This window comes from Chaetodon auriga, chromosome 1 (genome assembly GCF_051107435.1).
Source record: "Chaetodon auriga isolate fChaAug3 chromosome 1, fChaAug3.hap1, whole genome shotgun sequence".
Taxonomy (NCBI): Eukaryota; Metazoa; Chordata; class Actinopteri; order Chaetodontiformes; family Chaetodontidae; genus Chaetodon; species Chaetodon auriga.
In genome coordinates this window covers 5,792,463-5,813,614 of record NC_135074.1, presented here as the reverse complement: position 1 = coordinate 5,813,614, position 21,152 = coordinate 5,792,463, and the positions used below count along the sequence as shown (strand labels likewise).

The 21,152-nt window shown below is 40.7% G+C and overlaps 1 protein-coding gene across 1 annotated transcript in view; it reads left to right on the top strand.

Annotated features, from left to right (window-relative positions):
- The window catches only part of LOC143323213 (neural-cadherin), a 305,557-nt gene that overhangs the window by 122,665 nt on the left and 161,740 nt on the right, over positions 1 to 21,152 (top strand). Inside the window, exons 8-12 of the mRNA XM_076734978.1 lie at positions 10,227 to 10,399; positions 15,346 to 15,514; positions 16,241 to 16,411; positions 16,818 to 16,990; positions 19,077 to 19,244. Coding sequence (XP_076591093.1) covers positions 10,227 to 10,399; positions 15,346 to 15,514; positions 16,241 to 16,411; positions 16,818 to 16,990; positions 19,077 to 19,244 — 854 coding nt within the window. The remainder of the gene's footprint in view (positions 1 to 10,226; positions 10,400 to 15,345; positions 15,515 to 16,240; positions 16,412 to 16,817; positions 16,991 to 19,076; positions 19,245 to 21,152) is intronic.

The following is a 21,152-nucleotide window of genomic DNA, read 5'->3' as shown; positions in this document are numbered from 1 at the left end:
GGGCCAAAAAGTAATCTGAAGTCATGTGCATTTTTTGATTATTTTATGGTATAGTACAAACTGATTGAGTTAAGTAAATAATTGAAATGACAGTGGGCGGCTGCGGGTGGCCGTGGACTCGGGAGGTAGAGCGGTCCACATGCCCAAGTATCCTTGGGCAAGATACTGAACCCCAAAAAACTGCCCTGGATGCTGTGCCATCGCTGTGTGAATTCATATGTATGTCGCTTTGGATAAAAGCATCTGCCAAATGACTAATTGTAATTGTAAAAAAATATGTTTGAGTATGAATATGTTCTTCATTTTTGTAGCATTTCATGGTTTTCTTGCCATTCACAAAGTCCTGACCATTCAGATGGGGGATTCAGTGTCTTACTTAAGGTCAGTTTGACATGTAAACAGGAGAAGCTGGGGAACAAACTCCCAACTTTCCTTTAAACAGTTAATCTATCATCAGAGTTTATGTTGAAGATTACTTTTCTGTTAATTGACTAACAGATTAAATGTTTCAGTTCTATGATACATCAGTCCTTATAAAATACTGTTACTGAGTAGGATTTGGAGAGATAGCTAACGTGAGGTTTCACAGTCACTATATGCCACAGAAGAGATGAGAAAATGGATGGAATTCTGTTTCTGCAACATTAATATGACCTGTTTGGAGTGTCCTTTCTCTATGTCAATGTCACAGAATATGACTTTATTAAGCACCTTTAGGGGTGATGGATTTAGACATGCACATGCACAGAGGGAATTGAGCCTAATGCAGAGGCACACAAAGGTACTATACAATTTGTCTGCATCAAAGTGTGTGTGCCAAAGTGTGACACCATAATGCTTGTAATATGATCCAATATCTTGTTTCAAAGAGCCCAATATTTGGTCATTAAAACTATTTTATGATTCTTATAATGGAAGGCGAACACATTGGATTCCTCCCACCCTCTCCAGCCCATCTCATTCTCTCTGAGCGACTGATCAAAATCATTTATTGCCTCCTCTCCCCTCTCATCCCTCCCCATCCTAAATGTCCGACAATCCTTCAAGCGATTGTTTTCCTCCCTTCCGGCAGGAGCAGCTCTGCCAGACTCCCTCTCCAAGTTAATTTGCCTGTAACTCACCCTGGAATACAATGTGTTTCCCTGAGATTTAAGGCGCCCATTAGGATCCGAGTAGACTGGTCAATATGATGATCACGCTCTTCCTATTAAAACCCATAAATACAGAAACACCCGCTCTGTTGGAAGGCAGGAAGTATTTACTGACAGCTAAGGGGAAATGCTAGCACTAATAAACAGGCTTTGATCAACTCCTTTTTTTCCTCAGCAAAGTTTTATGGCATTTTGGAAGAGGATTTCCTTGAGAGTGAGGCAGTAGCTTTGTTTTCAATGAAGACTCCTAGATAACCAGTGATGGGGTAGCATTCGCTGTCCTATTGTCTTGTTTTATTTCTATTGTTTAGTCTTTCCTTCTGAACTGCTCACCTCCTATCTGTTGTGTTTGGTCTGATGTACTGACCTGTGTCTGATCCTGGCTTTATGTAACAAACCCACATTGCTTTGCCCCCATTCTTCTCCCTGGTTCCCTCTGGCAAATATATTGTTATTCTCTCTGTCTCTCCTTCACTTTTCCTCTTCCCACTCCTTTTTTAAGCTTATTCTTTTTCTTGACTCTATCATCACTTCACTTCTTCACTTCTCCCTCTTTGTTTCCCAAATCCAGTCTGCATTTTTTCTGGCATGATGCTGACCGGAGCAAGCACTCCCTCCATCCGTCCCTCCGCCTTTCTCGACAGTCCTCTGTGTTGTCTTTCACCAATCCCTTGCTTCATCCTTCTACTTCCTCCCTCCGAGCTGCCTTTATGTGAAGTGACGGCTGCTCACTGAACCTTGAGGAAACATCTTCTCCATCTCTGATAAGCAATGATATGTGCTGGCCCTGTTAGCAGCAACATGCACGGACACACACACACACACACACACACACACACACACACACAGACATACCCAGACACAACCATAAACATAAACAAGCACCTGCATGTATGCACAGAGTTAGGCAAAGAACGAAATGTGTATGTGTATGTATATGCATCAGCACACATACAGGCCAACACATAGGCACACACGCACACACGACCATAACCCATACCACAGGGACACATATCTCAGAGATTAGAACAGACGCTCGCTGTATGCTTTGTTCTTGGAATGTCCTAAAACGTTTTCCATGTCCCATTTTCAACCACTTACCCGGCATGTGTTGCTCTCATCTCAGGCTTTTTAGACGGCCCTATTAGATGTTTATGCCAAGCAGAGGCAGAGGAAAGCAGGGATCAGACTACAGGGCGCCTCCGGTGTTCTCTGTATATGTAACATAGTGAGCAGGCCGTAGCCTCTGTGTGTCTGCCTGCTGCCTTTACTGAACTGGTCACATTTGTCTGGCCTTCTGTCTCAATTCATTAAGCATGAGAGCACACCCTGGCGCTGTTGGAACAGCGTGGGTGGAGACAAAGAAGGGTGGACTAATGCATACACTGTTAATGCATATTTGGTATGGATATACATGTCATTTTTTTCTAATTCATCATTCTAGGGACCAAGAGTCCAGCTTTCTCACTACTGACTACTGCTAGTATTTCTTTCCACTAGCACAATAACTGCTGTGTCTGTCTATTACATCTCTATGTAAGCCTTATATACATATAGATGTAATAGATGTGGTTACTGTAGTTCCAATTGAAAATGGTCACTGTGAGGTGTGTGAATTATCTACCTAAGGCTCTGTTCACTTCCATTCTGTTGGGGTGGAGACAGGAAATTTTCTGATTCCTAGACTCTTCTTATGACATTGTGACGCTAGCATTTGTGGTTTTAAATCAAATATCTCAGTGACCTTTGGACCAAAACTCTTGAGCTCTCAAACTCACCACTATGGTGCTTCACTCTCACATAACTTAATGTCACTTAACCTAAGCACATTGAGTTTCTTTGTCATGAAATGTGCTCTCTAAATACAGTCGCCTTGCTTTTACCTTTATATTATCCTTTACATTATTACTTATCTTGTTCTTACCTGTACATAACCTGTCTACATTACAGCTTCCTTGTATCATTACTGTGCACCTGCCTTGTACACCACCACTTTTTGCAGGGTTATAGTTCATTTTATTTTTATTTAATGTCTTAGATAATAATGTCTCTTTTTTTGGTTGCATGATTTCCTCTTTTATACATTGCATTGCATTGTTTGGAGGGAGAATTAAGAATTTTTTTTTGCCAGTGACCTCTTCACTGTAATTGTTGTGCATATGTCAGAAGATCTTGACTTGGATTTTCGTGGAATTTGGTTCAGACATTCATGTCCCTTTCAGGATGAATTGTGATCCCTTAAGTTGTCAGCCCCTGCCATTAGGTCAACATTTTAATTTCTCCAAAAGTTTGGTTTATGCTCAACTTCCTGCAAAATGGAAACCATTCCTACCAGCCTCAGTTGTACTTATATTTACCTTTCTTAACCTGCAATGTTAGCCTCACAGACACATTATACATAGATACATACATTAGCATTGCTAGCATTTAGCACATATTGTGACACTTGCTCATTGTAATAATCACTCCTAAATATACAGATGTCAGCATTAATTGTGGTATTGAAATAATCTGCATTTAAATGGTTAGTTAATTTATGTATTTATCTTTTGTGACCAGTTTTTATTGACCCGTTGATTGGTCTTTATGCAGCAAACAATTGTTCTAATTTTAGTCATCTTTCATTAGCCCATTGTACAATGAAACCCCTATCAGCCCCAGCCACACACCATACAATAGTCTATTTTGGTTTGTTTAATGAGAAATTGGGAGCAAAACATCCAGGGTACCATCGTTTTAGGGTATTGTCTTTTTTTTTTTTTTTTTTTTTTTTTTAAATGTGTGGTTAAGGCATCCATCCAGGTGGGAGGCTTGGCTTGAATACACCCAGCTGCTGAAATTGCCAAACTTCAACTGAAAGTCAGCAACACTAGCATTGTATAAGTGTTCCTAATTAAAAGCCTGGTTTGCATGAAAGAGAAGGCAGACTGAATTGGATACACAGACATCGTTTGTACTGAAGGGAAGGTACAAGAGTCAGGGTTGAAATACAAAGAAATGTGACGCAGCCTTGAGTGTAGAGGTTATTAGTGGGTTGTGCCTCATACAGTAGCTATGCTGAATTGACTTCTAGTTAAATACTGGAATTGGCCTGGGTCTCAACAATTGCTTTGAGATGTGTTACCATCATTATAGTTATTAACTTCGACAAAGCTTGTATTTGACCCCACAGTATATAGGCAGCTAGCAAACTTCTCTATACAATACTTCCCATTTCAAATTATGTATAATGGTAGTCATGGTCGTGGTCTTGAAGTCAATCTTGAAGACAGTTCAATTAAATACATTCCCAGTATAATTGTCAGAAGATATTGACATCAAGGTCCGCTCTGATTAACTAGTTTCCCCACACTATCAGAAAGCTGACTCGTGTTGACACTGCTGTTCAGTGCATTACTGTATATACACAAGACAGCATAGTGGGTGGTTAAAGTGTGCGTACAAATTATAGATGGTTAAAAACTCTGGAATCAAACAACATTAAGCAGAAGGCTGGAGGGGATTCATTACCAAGTCAATAGGGTTTTAGTGAATTTCAACACTATTTTGAGTAGAAAAAAATGTCAAAGAGTAACATATTGAACATTGGTTTAAAATGTTTGGTTGAGTTTTCTTATAGTAGGTTACTTATGGCTTCTGTCAAAGCACATGTTTAGAGTTGTTTAGAATTGTTCTGTTATTTGTATCAAAAGTCAGTATAGTACAACATTAGATGCATTAGATATATTGAATGCATTTAAATAGACTGCAAGTGGTGCAATCGCCCCAGGAAAAGAGGGAAGAGAGCCGGGACAGAGCTAAGATGACCCTGCTTGGACCTAAGGCAATTCCACTACCCAGCCTATTTCTGGCTAATGTCCAGTTGCAGGAAAATAAAATGCATTGAATAAGACTCAGGCTAACCCAGCAATGTGAAACCAGTGACTGCTGTGGATACATGTCAGAAGAGACCTGCCTCCATCACAATATCCCAGATTAAGCACTCGACATGCAGACTGTATTCCATGCTGATAGAAGCACGTTTTCCACGTTTTTACCTGAATTCTACCAGCATGTCCATACCCTCAACAGGGAAGGGAATACCCTGGACCATGTTTACATGAATAATCCTGGCAGCTACAAAACCCCCCTGCCCAAATGTCAGCGCTTCTCCTGCTAACTTACTCCCAGCTAATCAAAAGGGTCAAACCATGAGAAAAATCAATAAATTAAAAAAAAAACAAAAAAACAAAAAAAACAAAAACAGTTTAAGTGTGGACAGATAAAGCTACAATAAAGCTACACATTGCACAATGATCTGTACGTGTTCAGAGATATACTTTATACCAACAGTGACAGCATACATCAGCAAATGTGTTGATGATGTGGTGATCATAAGGAAAATAAAATCATTCCCCAACCATAAAGCCTGGGTGATTGGTGAGGTGAAATCTGTATCCAAAATCCAAAAGAGCTTCCTCTCAGTCAGGTGACAAGGAAGCATACAGCACCACCAGAGCAACACTGAATACTGTTATTAAGGAGGCAAAGCTAAGACACTAGAAGGGACTGGAGAGATACTACACTACCAACAACACTGAAGATACGTGACAAGTGATCCAGACCATCATATCAAGGCCATGTTTCCACATGAGCTTAACATGATTTATGTGCACTTTGATCTCATCGACAAAGAGTCCGCTGTAAAGTAAATTCTGTCTCCAGAGGACCAGTGACTGTCACTATCCACAACAGATGTGAGACGAACCCTGCTGAGACTGAATCTGCATAAAGCTGCCAGGCCTGATAACATCCTAGGCCATGCACTAAGAACATGAGCCAACCAGCTATTTAATGTCATTACTGACATTTTTAACATACCGTCATTGATCACACATCTCCACCCTGCTAAAGAAAGCTCAGAAATCAGTGTACTTCGAAAGGAAACAACAAATATTATGCCAAGTTCCTGTTAACTTTTGCAGACGGATAGAAGCATCCTGAAACACTGGAAACATTATAGACCTGTATGGTATGTATGCACAGTCCAGGACAGGAGGGCTCTGAAGCAGGTTATTAAAATGAAAACATCAGTGATATTGGTGTGATGAGGTGCCTGTGCACAGGCCAAAGGATGCTAAAAGACAATACCCAACCCAACAACAGCCTGTTGACCCTGCTGCCATCTGGCAGGCGTTACAGAAGTAACCGCTGCTGTACCACCAGACTTCATGCTGCACACTCCACCATCAATAATGTTTTTTTTTATTATTATTGTTATTATTTGTTTGTTTTATATGTAGCATAAAGGGTGTACATCTTGCATTTTATTGTACAACCCTGTGATGTAAAATAATACATAAATTGACTTTGAACCTTTAGTCTTTGGCTTGCTTACTTTTATCCTAATTCACAAGAAAATAATTGCTTGTTCCCCTGATGGACCATTAGCGAATAGATGCTGTATATTGTAATACACTAGCAAATGTTCAGTGGCTCAGTACTGGTTTGTGGAATCAGGATGGGCAACATCTGCAATATATAGCAACCGGATATTGGACCAGCTTCAGCTTGCTTAGTTTAATTTATGCTTTTAAGAACAGCATTAGAATTTTACATACAGTGTGTTTATTCTTTTTCTTTGGTAAACCTCAAGGGAATATCAGTCTATATGTTATCCAGTCAACTAACAGCCACCTCAGATGTTAGAAAAAGACCAACAAATAGTTAGGATCTGAATCTGGGTCTATGTAGCCAGGTTTCCTGTGAGCTTAACAATGTACCAACTGGGAATAACAAAACAAGTTACTGTAATACTGTGTTTTAATAATGTAGCACAGACTGGATGCCCACATAATTTAATGTGAAAAATTCCTTTCAGGAATTTATGGATCTCTCCCTGTTTGCCATCCGTGTCTTTTGTGTATCATAGTTGCATGGTTACAAGGGTCACAATTCTGTGACACAAAAATGTTAGAAGTCATTAAAATACACTGTCCTTCACTTTTGGGGGGGATTGAAGAGAAAAACATTGCGCTGTTGCAGATTTCAAGAGCTTGTCTGCTGATCCTGAAAATGTCAAAATTAGGCACTCTTCTCACTGTGTTCAATATTTTAGGCATTTGTGTTTCATATTCATAAAGACCATCAAATTTTGAGCCAACACAACATGTCAGCACTATGCTGTGTGCGGAATGTTTTGAAAATCAGGTCAACGTTGCACAACTAGTAAAACTGAAAACAGCCTAAAACTGCATGCATGTGGTGGATTTTTATTAAACCGCAGAATCTGGACTCCCTTAACACAAATGGCAACATGGTGTCCCTATGAAATAAACATACAAACATAATAACTTCAATTTGGCTATGAGGCATAATATTGTCTGACATACAAGCTTCTGCAAAGCATCCCTTCAGTTTTCCCTGCATACAGAGTGTTTACTGACTGTAGTTTGGCCTGAAAAAACTTACTGCCGGACTTCATTGCATTTGGCATAAACCTCTGCAGCAGCCTTTGCTGAATGTAAAAGTTTGTGTGCTCCCATGTATTTTTTACTGTGTAGGTGTGCGTGAGAGTACATTTATGCATTTATATGTGTCTGACGCAATGTATGAGGCACGTCATTCTTGTGGCAAAGCTCCCTCCCCTTACACCTCTACGACTCTAAATTGGAATCATCTTTCTCCCTCTCTCTTGCTCTCTTTCCCTCCCTCCCTGTCTATTTTTATCTCTTTCCTTGTCTCATACACACACACACACACACACACCCTTAACCATGTGCAGCAGTGCCAGGGAACCAGCCATTGTGACAAACACCTCGAGGCAGACACCTCCTCCATGGCAATCCTCCATCTCTTGTGCAACAACACACACATATGCAGACACACATATGCATACGCACTGTCAAAGGCAAACCGAAGGGACCTACTGTATACGTGCAATTCAAATATTATGAGCTTGCATGACATTAACTTTAGCAGAACAGAAATTATCGTCGTTCATCTTGTTTCCTTCATCATTCATTTCCTCTACAAATCACTTAATGTAAATCTTCCTTCCACATGTCATGCTGGTGCACAGCTATGGATGTACACACATGAAAAAATTGATAAGAAATAAAAATCATGCACCATCTGGCTGTAATCTGTCTCATCAGCTCCCTTGGTCTGGAAAACAGAGATATAAGGATGACTAATACAAGCATACATATCTCTGATAAGTGTACACATGATTCCAATTCTGGGGTCTCTTGTGAAACAGCAACCAAATGAACACATGACAGCCATATCACCTGCCCCTGCCTCTGAAGATAAGGAGGATGTAATAAGTGTATCTGCACTTTTAGCCCACACACATACTCTCACACAAACACACACAAAGTAAACAGAGCACCAAAGGGTGAGATGAATACAGAGTGGAGGAGAGTCATTCAAAGCAGAGAGTGGGATGCAGATGAGACGCCTACACTGGACTGAAAGACAGAGTCAGTAAGAGAAAAAGAGATAAGGGATGAAATGGAATGCCAGAATGATGGACCTAAAAGGGAATACCGATCAATTTAACTATTCATATGTTGCATAGCCATAATTAAAGAAGTCTCTCTCAGACCTAAGAACTAAAGTTTGTGTCCACCAGAAACCTGTTTTTCTCTCTTTGCTTGGCTTTTTTTCTTTTCATTTACAAAAGAAACACAGAGTGAAGGATAATGTGGGTTATTTTCCCGCTTCTCACTTTCCTATGTTATCATGTTATGTTGATTCATCATTTCATACCTCCTGGCTGCTAAGAGTACTGCGTTGTACTATACAATCCGGATTTCAGAAAAGTAGGGTAAAACATCAGTAAAACAGAAATGCAGTGATGCATCATGATTGGTTATGAAAGCGGCAGCGTCCAAAGGCTTAAAATCTACAAAGACTATACTAAACTTTCTCATAAATCTGATGTTAAAATAAGCTCCCTGGTTTACTTTGACAGATATCTGCAGTGGTCAGACACTACACTGGACTAGGTCTGAGCTTCTTTGACATGAAAACATGAATGGAAATCTGACAGAGATGTCATGGCTGCTGTCTCGACAGCTCTCACTGACAGATGCAATGGATAGTGTGGCTTCCCGGTAAAGAACACAAATCATGTCTGTAAATGGACCATTCAGTGGCATTTTCACCTTTTACTATATAGACGGACAGTGAACGTATTGACAGGAAACGAACGCCACGTAAACTCACCATCACACTACAATCATTTGGCAGAGGCTTTTCTCACATTGAGACCAATTTTCGGTCTATTGCATTGCTGAATACTTTGATGTGTGAATGATAGAGGCCATGGACTGATCCACCAGCCATACAATTAATGACCACAACAATTTACCCCCTGGGCTACAGTCGCTTTTGGTGTTCCAGTAATTCTGGCTAATATCCAGAGTTCTTAACTATGCAACCTGGCCATTTGGGTGTGCATTTTCAAATCATTCATTTGCACATGACTGACTCAGTTACACAGATAGTTACAAATATAAGCACACATTATGATGTGATGTGCACTAAAACACTGAAATCCAAATGTTTGTACTTGTTCCCCTCACAGATTAGCTTTGGTTATAGTAGTTAATAATAATTTCAGTACAAACAAAAGAAAAGGGATTTGGTAAAAATGAGATGCGGACTCTCATTTAAACCAAGGGGAAAAGTAATGGAAGACCAAGCAAACAGCCCTGGACATGAATAACCCTGACAACCAGAAATCTGTGGCCTGGTTTGTGGTCAACAACAAATGTTCTGTAATGGCTTCATGACCGTGTCTATTAAACATGTGGCCAGCTTTTAATAGCTGCAGTTGAAGCAAAAGTGTTTGGAGTTGTTAATACCATTTGCACTGAACGTGGATTCATAAGACCCAGTGGTGAAGGACAGCATCGCTGTCTTCTTCTAGAAGACACCCAGTTATCATTGCAAACACTGTGCTGAGAACTTCTTTTCATCTCAAACTTAAAGGCTGAACATATCGACAGCAAATATTTTCTGATGTTGTATCATTAACAGCTGACTGAGCGTGTGTTAACCACCTGTTATCCTAATGTTTGGTTGAAGGTTTGATCCGTCTGCGCTCCAGCCCACCGCCTCACCTCCAGGGTGTTGAATATGTCCTCAACGTTACAGCAACGGATGACAACGCCTCAGGCGGACCTCAGGCCTTGTCATCCACGGCTCAGGTCATAGTGGGAGTGGATGATGTGAATAACAACAAGCCTGTCTTTGAGAAGGTAAGACAAACAATGGCACTCTGACATCATTAAACCTCGTTTAGTCTTGCTCATTATCTGCTTGTGTTTTTAAAAGTGCTGGATAAACATCTGCTCTCCTGGTTGCTCATCTTTCTCATCATCTTCATATATCTGAATGACATCTTGCTCTATCCTTTTCTTTACTGGCTCTTTTTTTTCCTGCTTCTATCCATCCCATGTAACTCCATCACTCATCTGTCTTCTTCTCTTTGTCTATCTCTGCTATTTATTAGTCTCTATCTCTCCTCTCTGGAGGAGCGATTAGCCGGCTTGACCCCTTGTCTCTGCTCTCTCGTCTGTCTCCTACATCAGCTCAGTCTTTTAATTAAAGCTTTGAGGGATGTGGCAGAAATCCCGACCGACCCACTCTGGAAGCGCTACATCTCCACCTGCTTTTTTTCTAGCCATGTGTCAATTTTAAATGAGGTGACTTTTCATGCCCCATGAGGTATAGCGAGCCAAGCTTAGGAGCAGGGGCTTGCTGAGTAAACCTAGCTCCCTCTCTCCTGGGGGAAAGTGAGTGCCAAGTGTTTCCCTTTCGGCTTCACCTCCAAGCAGGAAGAAACAGAGGGATGGGCGGCAAGATGAGAGCCAAGAGGAAAGAGAGAAGAGAGGATTCCTCGTCCGCAGTGTTTCATGTGCTCTGTATGCTCAATTGTCTCTCTCAGGAATCTCCTGCTGGCATCATACTCTGAGTCTATGATTCATTCTTTCCCCTCTGCTGGCAGGATGCTGAATGCAACGGACAAACAAACCTCCGGCCCCCACACTCACCATGCCTTTTCTGAGTCAAAGGCAGAATTTTGAAAAGACGAATAGAAGGATAACCGGAGATGAAAAAGAAGTCAACAAATAAAGCAAATACAAATTTATGAACCAAAAAAAAAACCTAACAATAGACGGGAGAGAAAATAGTGGACAAACTACTGGACAAACACAGTTTATTTCTGTGTTTTTGGTCAAAGGTGAACAAAGAAACTTCGTCAAAAAAGAAGCAAAGAAAAAAGTGAGATGGGCTTCTCAGTAAAGACATCCAAGGTTAGTTGGTGTTTCCTCTGTAGCTGGCAGCCAGCAGCAGGACTCTGAAGCAGAAAGGCCCTTTCATCTTGTTTGATGCCCAATGTTATAATGTACTGGAGCCTCTGTGGAACTTAGGGTTGGATCAGTGGACCAAGAGAGACACACACAGACATACAGATACCCCAGAGCTCTTGGATATAGCCAAATATCCTCCATTTCCCTGTGGCATAAGTATCAGACTGCAGACACACACACACACACACACACACACACACACACACACACACACAACCACCGACCACATTTATTTATTAACCTTCATAAACCCCTGTGACCCACGCTCATGTAGGTTGATTCACATACTGTACATTTTTATATTTGTAGCTGCACCTGGATTGGAGATTTTAAAACAGTGTGTGTAGGAAAAGGAGGGCAGAAAACAAAGCAGAGAACATTTCTCACTTCATGCCTGACTACACTTCTGAAAACAAAATACACAGACAACATGAACAAAAATAACCAACAAACCTGCTGTGGTGTGTGTACTGAATTTACCACTTGGGGTCTCTTCTCACTCACCACACCTCAACTGGCTTCTTTCACTGTAAAGGAGCTGCGGTTTGGGGAATGCTCTGATTCAATCTGCTGTATGTGTGAGCATGTGTGTGTATGTTTATATATATATATATGGTGGTTCTATTCCAAATTCCTTCACTCCTCACTGTCTGTAATGGTGACCCAGCCACCCCGTGAAGTGCTTGCACCTGTGATCTCATTTGGTCTTTACTTAAACCTCATGACCACTGATCAGGGTAGGAACATAGATTATCCTGTATATCCAGAGCTTTTCCTTGAAATTCTGGTACAACGTCTACATTACTGCCGTCTAAGCCACCTATCAAACTCGCTTCCCTCACTTGTAAGCAAGAGCCCAAGATACTCAACTCCAGACTGTCATGCCGACTGCCACACAGCTGCAGACCATCCCAGTACATGCTGAAGGTCGTGTTCTGATGAAGTGAGCAAAAATACATCATCTGTAAAAAGCAGATGTGCGATCCTTTGGTCACCAAACCAGGCACTCTGTGTGTCCCTCCTATGGTAGAGATCCTATCCATGCAAATTACAGAATAGTTGTGAGGCACAGCAATCACAACATCTCTCTGTATTTATATGTGATGTGACATGTCTGGTCTACACATCCTGGTTTGTTTCACATTGACTGATAAATGGCATGGGTGAATACCTGCATGCAAATCCGCATATCTTCACCATAACCAGATTCTGTCAAAGGCATAAATCAAACTGTGAAGTGCTGGAGCCAAACAGTATAAAAGCTTCTGATAACTACAGATGGAAAAGTTGAAGGGGTGGAGAAAGGTAAAGCATTGTTGCATGAAGAATGGAGAGCAGAGAAGAAGAGGCAGTAAGATTGAGAAGAGGCAGGAAGCGACGGAACACAAGAGGGCAAAAAAAGGTCCTGTCATTAATTAGATGTCAAAAGAAGGCATCAACCAGCAGTACAGACAGATTCCTTCCTCTCCACTGTGTCTGTGGCACATCCACATCAACACTCTACTGAGACACGACAAAAAGAAAAAAAAGAGACGTTGGAGACAGTGTAAGTGAAAGAAAGATGAGAGACCACAGAGAGAAAAAGTAAGGTAGAGACAGTGAGTGAGACCTGAGCAGCGTTTATTGAAGGATAATAAAGTTCAGTGATTGGCAAAATCTTTGAGAACCCAAGAACAGAGCAGCTACTTTACGTCACACCAAGAGCTGAAGGTGCTGAGTGAATCGCGATGACTCCAAGACTCTGTGTGGTGGAGAATAAGATTAATGTTTTCAGGTTAAATTTAAAAATTTTGACTTCCTGTGAATGTCTCACTCTTCTGTTGATATTTAGTTTCATTTGTTGTCCTTTCAGAATTTTTTCTATGTCTGTGGCATGTCAGACAAATACAACCACAAAAGAAAAGACACTACAGTTAAAGACAGACGTTAAACAGCAAAGTGCTCCACAACATTATCACCAACAATGAAAAATTAACTACGATGCAATGCTCATATGACCAAGATTTGTTTAACAGAGCTGTAGTAGAAGGTTTGAAGCATCTCTGGGCTCTGGAAGTCTGCAAAGTCGGTGCCCCGCATCTCTGTTCTGATGACAACAATGTGTATTCACCATACAGAGGGTGTGATGCTTCACTGTGGATTGCCCATCTACCACCATTCACTCACTCACTCACTCACTCACAAAAATAGCATCATACTGTGTAGTTGTTGGCCCTCACGAAAAACCAGGACTCTCCTGACAAAACCAGCTTTTCCTTTAGGGACAGGACAGCAGATAACCAATCGTAAAATGGTTTTCATTCTCAGTCTTGATTTTATTCATTCATATCCTGTAGATTATGTGGTACGAATTTATAGCAGAGCGTTACTCTTCAACTCTTACGAGATGGAAACAACATAATGGCAGTCACACAGAATCAGTCTTGCAGCATATCCTCTTACCAGTTTTAATATGAGTGAGTGGTTATGCGGGAGTGTACTTTTACAATTCTGACATGAGGTTATTACTGCATACAGTGCACATGTGTTGTTTTGGTGGGTTTAAGGCAATGAAGCATTGTTCTCTGACCTTTAGCTTTAATGTTAGAGCTGTCTTCTGCACCCCACCAGTTAAATATCACTCTGCAGTCTGATTTGGCAATGGAAGACTATATGTCTGAGCTGTTTGCTAAACCCCTGAAACACCTTTTCTTTTTTAGCTTTTACACTGCTTCATTCTCCTTGCTGCTCATTGTTTAAATGAAATGTTTACCTATGCAGCTAAACTGTAAGCTGCCATTTTAGCAGGAAAAGTAACTGGAAAAAACCGCTGCAACCTGAACACTGAATTTATTATGTCATAATACAATGACAACATCATTTCAAGGTCAGACTTTAGTATTTAGTTGGGGCAGCTGTATGGTGACAGGAACATGATGAGGTTAGTGCACAGAGGGAGCATGTAACCACACCATCACACTTAATGCAGTCCCACGGGTATGTTCCTCCCCGATGGAGACACATACATTAAATACAGGCAGTGCAGCTCTGAGTGTTCATGTGTTGTACTTTGTCTTGCACATAGATAAAATATATCATTTTGTCTATATTGTCACTACCTTCTACGTATACAGCTCATAGTTATGGTTGCAGATGCACATTTCATCATAAAATCACAAACATCACACAACATGGTCTTAACATAGCACATGTAAAATTAATAATTCTTAAAAGTGTTTCTATTTATCTAATGGGGCTGATTCTAAAAAATAAGGTTTCATGGGGCTGCCAGAAATGTACCTCTTTCTTTTACTTTTATAACGTCTCACTCAAAATTAGAGTTATTGAAAATAACTGCAGCCCTTTCACTGGTTACCCACAGAAGACTCTCTGTTTCCAATAAAAAAAAAGACACGTTTTGAACAGTGCAAAACCAAAACATCATCAGATTTCATATTTACTTAAGCACAGGAGCCACAGAGAGCACATCACCAGCTATTAAGCACTTTTGCCCAGTGGGTGCTGGGATAGGGTCTCTTAACCCACTGCCACAATCTGCTTTACAGAGGGCAAACTAATGATGAAAGCAAGTCAATGGATGGAAAAGGTGCAGGACTCAGACTTCTTACTTTCTTTCTTCACTCATTATTTTGTGTCCACGTTACAGCCTTTGTCCCACAAGTATAGAGTCTTTAAACTGTCTTTTCAAAATAAATAACATGCCACCTCCCACACACTCTTGCCCACTTTCGGTAGAATGGAGCATTGATTTAAGTTTCTCCACACTTACATTGCCCTGATCTTCTCTTCTTCCCACTTGTCCCCTCTGCCTGCTGTCTCATTCTCCTCAGTGTCAGCAGTACCGAGAGAGCACGTCAGTCCTGGAGAACCAGCCAGCAGGAACGTTCGTTCTGCAGGTTCATGCTGTGGATGCTGACGAGGGCTCTAATGGCAGGGTCACATACGGCTTCATGCACAAAGACTCCACTGTGCCCGCATTCAGTATACACCCAGACACCGGTACTGAAGCACACACGCTCACTTCCACTTGTACAAACCTGCACGTAAAGAAGCACACACACGAGTTCACTCCAGTGGGGATTCTTATGCAGGCTTAACTCCTTTCTACATATCCATCATGCTTGATACAGTATAACAAGGCATGCAGGGAGCTTATAAGTTTTTAAGTGTACAATTTAAAGCTAAGATGTTGTAGATCCTTTTCAATAGCAGGCAGAATGAAATATAAAAGTCATTGTCATTTTGCAACTTAAATGATTGAAATTCAAAGCCTAATGGCTACAGTGCTATTTTTCTCCCATTTTTGTGTGTTTGAAACATACAGTTTTTCAGTCTTATTTTCTGATTTTAAAAAATTAGCGCCACAAAAAGAAAAGCCTTGGCCACATGAATAATTCCTTTTTCTTGTCTTGTCATGAGATGTTGTGTTCAGTAGGCTTTAATAGAGGGCCTCTGGTCTTTCAGGGCTGAAACTTTCAAGACATTTTTTGGAATCTTGCCAAAATTTTTGTCCTTCTGATTTTCAAAAATGACTACTTTTTAGAAAAACTCTAATTTCCTTTCCGACTCTGCTCCTTATCCACTCCACTGTCTTTAAAGTTTAGCTTCAAGCCACACAGAGGAAATCATTTTAGTGTTAAATTGCAAATGCTCAGGGGACACAAAACCAAGCGGTGCTTGGTATAATTTAGCTTCTGATCAACCTCGTTATCTCTTTGTCTCTAGGAGTAATCGTGACAGCAAGGAAATTTGACCGTGAACGCCAACGGGAGTATGCAGTGACTGTGACTGCCACTGATCAGGCAGCTGACCCACTGATTGGCATTTGTCAGCTCAACATCCTCATCCTGGACCAGAATGACAACAGTCCAAAGTTTGAGAACATCCGATATGAGTGTAAGTAGTTGCTTTAGTGACATTATGATGCCATGACTCCAAAATGACAGAAAATATCAGCCATACCTTACATTAGCCATTTACTAATTGAGAGTGGTCATCAGGTTTTAATGTCCCCTTTTGTGATGTAACTAAGTTGCATTTTGTTCTCCTTGACTGGAAGTGCTTTGACATGTTGTGTTTTCTGTATTTCAGATGTGTCTTTCTGTCTTGAATATGTTGTTAAATTGGAGAATGTGTTTCTTAATTAGTTTGTGTTTTGTTTGCAGAAAGTTTTACTTTATTTGCTTGTGGTTTTTTTTAAGTAGCATTGCACTGAGTTCGCTTTCCCACTGTACCAACAAATACAGTCCACAAGACTGCAAATTAAAGCTTCACAGAACCACTTCTTCTTCTTCTGCCACAGACTTCCTTCGTGAGGATACAATGATCGGGACCAGTTTCCTGCGGGTGGCAGCTCATGATGATGACTTTGGCACCAATGCAGTCATCACGTACTCCATGTCCAATGAACAGCCTGAGTACCTCAGGGTCAACCCAATGACAGGCTGGGTGTATGTCAACCAGCCCATTTCTCAGGTACACACACACTGTACACAGACAGATACCAAGATGCTACCAAGACGCTTTTGGGACAGTTTCAGCCTTCAATTTAAAATTCTTAGGTTATACAGTTTGTTATGTTTGGAGGACTTTTTGCTGTGTTTGTGGTATAACAGATAAGGCAACGTAAGTAATCCTTCATCTCTTAGAGATGACTGGATGACCTTACGGCTAATCACACTTATGGGGCCACTCTAGCAATGAACAAGCAAGCAAACAATGGACTTCAGATTGTAACTACAATGACAGGCTGGAAACTGTTCACCACTTTAATCACGACATCGGCTCCGACAGCTATGTATAGAGTTTATCCTGATCAGCCAGGAAAAAAGGGTGAAACCATTCTGAGGCAAGTCCCAATGATTGCAGGTCATATATTTTCAACAATGCTACTTCTGCCATGACATGGACAGAATAGGAAGTATGTTGTATTCAAACTAGAATCGTAAGTTTTAGTTAATTTTGCTTTTGATAGCCCAACAGCTTTTAACTGTTTTTGCATCTGCTAGTCAGCTGTGTTTTGGAAGATTTCAGTGTCCGGGACATGTTGGAGAAATTCCAGTCAAATATCTGTGTTTATGGAGCCTATTTTCCCATGCTGTTGTGTCAATGTGACTAATGGAGATAATTTTTGAAATTGATCCAGTATTGAGCGAGCGCACAGCAGCTGTTAACAGTTTTTATTCTCACGATAACATAAACTGTGCTCCCAGTCAGCAATGATGAAGCGATGAAGGTAGTTGTGACGTAGCTTTGGTTTGTGAGAGCGGTCCAGCAGTCGGTGGTCAGAGCTAGCTTGTCTGCTCTGGCTAGTTTAATTTTTAGCTCATCTTTCTTCTCCTCCTCAAAGTGTTTAGTCACAGTAGCTCTTGTTGGCATGACGTACTCCGGCTCTAGCTGGTTGAATCCCTCGCCCTCTACCACTGATTGGCAACAGATGGGTCTCAATCATATGGCACACCATCTGGGTCACACTGTGTGTGTGTGTGTGTGTGTGTGTGTGTGTGTGTGTGTGAACAAATTAGCCTGTAGATTGACATGCGGAACTGGTCAAAAATATTCTCCATTCAAACTTTTTATTGGTATTTTACTGGCCTGCATACATGATGGAGCCTTTTCTTTGACATCAGAAGAAGAAACATTCTAATCATAATCAGAAAGATAATTTTCTTCATTGCCACTAACCCTGTGCTTCAATAGCAGTCATTGTGTGTGCAACAGAAGAAACTGCCATGTCATCAAACAGGTCTGTGTCTCAGATGAGTACCACAATGATAAAAGCATGTAAAAGTCTGTATCCTCACACCTGACACAATGCCAGTGTTTTTGATGGAGAGAACAGTACATTTGAACATATCCATGTTAGAAGATACAAAACTTTTCCACTAATGAGTATACCTGCATAAAGTGTAATACACAAGCTGGCACTGCCTACATGTTTGTTTCAGCCTTTGCCAGTATGACAATCTCAAATGTCTTAATTGCTAAGAGCTGAGATTGAATTTTAAAAATGCATAATTAAGAAAAATCTTGAAAATATTTTTCATGGAGCCAGTCATGTGAAAAACTGGCTCTATGAAAAGCAATTTTTGCATTTGTGAGTTTGAAACAGGTTCAAAACAGCGCAGTGTATATAACCTTTATCTCATGGTGCATAAAGTGGCAGACCGTGAACAGAATTGAAGAAAGTGAACTTGTGTCATCACACAGTTTGCTTCTGTTCTCTAACATAACTGACAGTGGGAGTAAAGCTTCTTTGTTATTGTCTTTAGTTACTGAAACAGATCATTTCCCCTGATTGCACTGGCTAAAGCTAATTGCTCTTGTAAGGCTTACAAAACTCTGCTTAATCAATACAATTGTCTTTAAGTATGTTTGTGTTTACCTGAATTCACCCTGCAGTCAGTTTCGCCCTGCACAGATGTGTGGAAAACGGATTGCGTGCTGTGTGATCTAGATTCACAATGTTTGTTAAGGGTGCTTTAATTCTCAATCTGTCACAGTAAAATGCAGCACAAGAATGTTTCATCAAGTCATTTCTCCTTTTCTTTCTCTGCCACAGAGGACCTACATCACCAGGGAAATTGTGGCTACAGATGGGGGGAACAGGAGCAGTTCAGTGGAGCTGTCCGTCACCATCACCAACGTGAAGAACCAGCCTCCACAGTGGGATAAAGACAGCTACAGCGTGGTCATACCAGAAAACACTGTCCGAGACACGCCCATCGTGGTACGTTGGGTGTGTTAGTTGGCATACGCAGGAAGCAGATATATACATATGGGTGCACTTTTTTAAAAAAAATTCTCCTTCATTCACCACTGAAAAAAAAAAAAAAATTCCCACACCAAAGATATTGTACATATTTGTCTTGACATAAAAATAGACAAAGCATGTTTATTGATATAGCCTTTTACAAACTAAGGAGCAGTGGTGTCCTAAAGGATAAAGAAGCAGACTTTTCAGCCAATTCAGTCCCCAGACCAGAAGGATAAATCCGGGCAGAGAAAGTAAAAAAGCAGTGCTTGCCCCTCCCTCATATACCACCACTGCAGTGCCCTTGAGCAGGACCCTAAATCCCAAATACAAAAGAAAGTGCCTTGCATGAAGCAAAGAAAAGCACTGCTAGAGCAAAATTTCAAACACAATAAAAATAGAATTTTATTTCAAATGGATTAAGATTCAGAAAATCTGGCAAAATGAAATAGATTAAATACAAAAACACATGGTAATAGTAATAAACCAGAAATACAGGTAGAGAGCAGTTACAGTGCAGCAGTAAGCATGTGCATTCACACATGAGGTACTGCTGAAATGCAAACACTGTAGTCAGAAATTTGTCCTCCATTCCAAATAGAAGTGAAGCAGTAGCCTTCACCTGCAGGCTGCTATCAGAGAGGCACAGCACAGTTTACATTAGCGCAGGACCATCACAACATACAACTTAAATATTAGACTGGATGAGGCATGCACAAAAGCAAAACTAAACTTTTTATACTTTGAATATTGAAAAAAAAAAAAAAAATTCGCCATAAAACAGGTACTGTGGTGCTGTAAAATCCCAAGCTCCGCTGTGGCCAGAGGTGCATGTTATCGCTGCTCTCTCAGCCTCTTGTTTCGTGTCCCTCTCTACTGTCAAATAACAAAAACAAATGACTTTTCTCAGAGAGGAGTAACAACAATCTGTTTTGTGCAACTATTCCCCAAGTCTGTTATCACAACCTTGATGTGTCCCAGAATGTTCAGTCAATCTTAATCAATGGCGAGCAAAAAAGACTGTAACTGTGTAACAAACACATAGCAGGAGACCCACAGGTTTAAGAGGCACTCCTACATAAAAATGCTAACATTCAGAAACAACCTTCATTCCACAGATAAGGCTTCATTATTTGCATTAATGCAGTTATAACGTATCCTGTCAACTGCGCTTGGTTTTTCATTGGCATTTCCTTTTCATGCCATTCACACATTTTCAACTAATCAACAGTGTTAAGCTGCTGATGAATGTTTGAAAGCAAAAGACTGAAATGAAAAGGTAAGGAAGAGTACTTCACATGAGGATGCGTGTGCGAACATGTGAATGTATTTGTGAGAGACGCTCAGAGAGTGAGGGAGAAAGGGAGAGAGCATGGTCCCTGTAATTCACCGTATAAATCGAGATTGCAGTTCAACGTTGATTTGACTGTTATGCAGTTACTCTCAGCAGGCTGTAATAGCGCTGCCATGAAAATATGAGGTTTTTATGGCCTAAATCAACACATCCAGTAATCAGGCATGTTGGCAAATTCTGCGTGCCTGACAGGGTGTCTCATTATTGTAGTTGCTGTGCTTTGCAGGTTAAATGCATACAGCTAGGTCACCCATAGGCAAACCGCATCACATCAGAGAAGGCATCTTTGATTTTAATAGGGATGTATATGGCATCAGCTTTGAGTAGTCACTTCATTAGTTTAGGGAGAATGTAGAATGAGGAGTGTATTCCACAGGATTTCAGGAGGCTGTTGTTTAGTCTAATAGAGGCTTACTGCCTAAATATTTTAGTGTTATTATTATGGTTTTTTTTTCCATTTGTGCAGATTCTCTATTTAGAAAACATACTTCCATTGAAGCTCAGCAGCAGCAGAGCTCATTTCCGTTCCT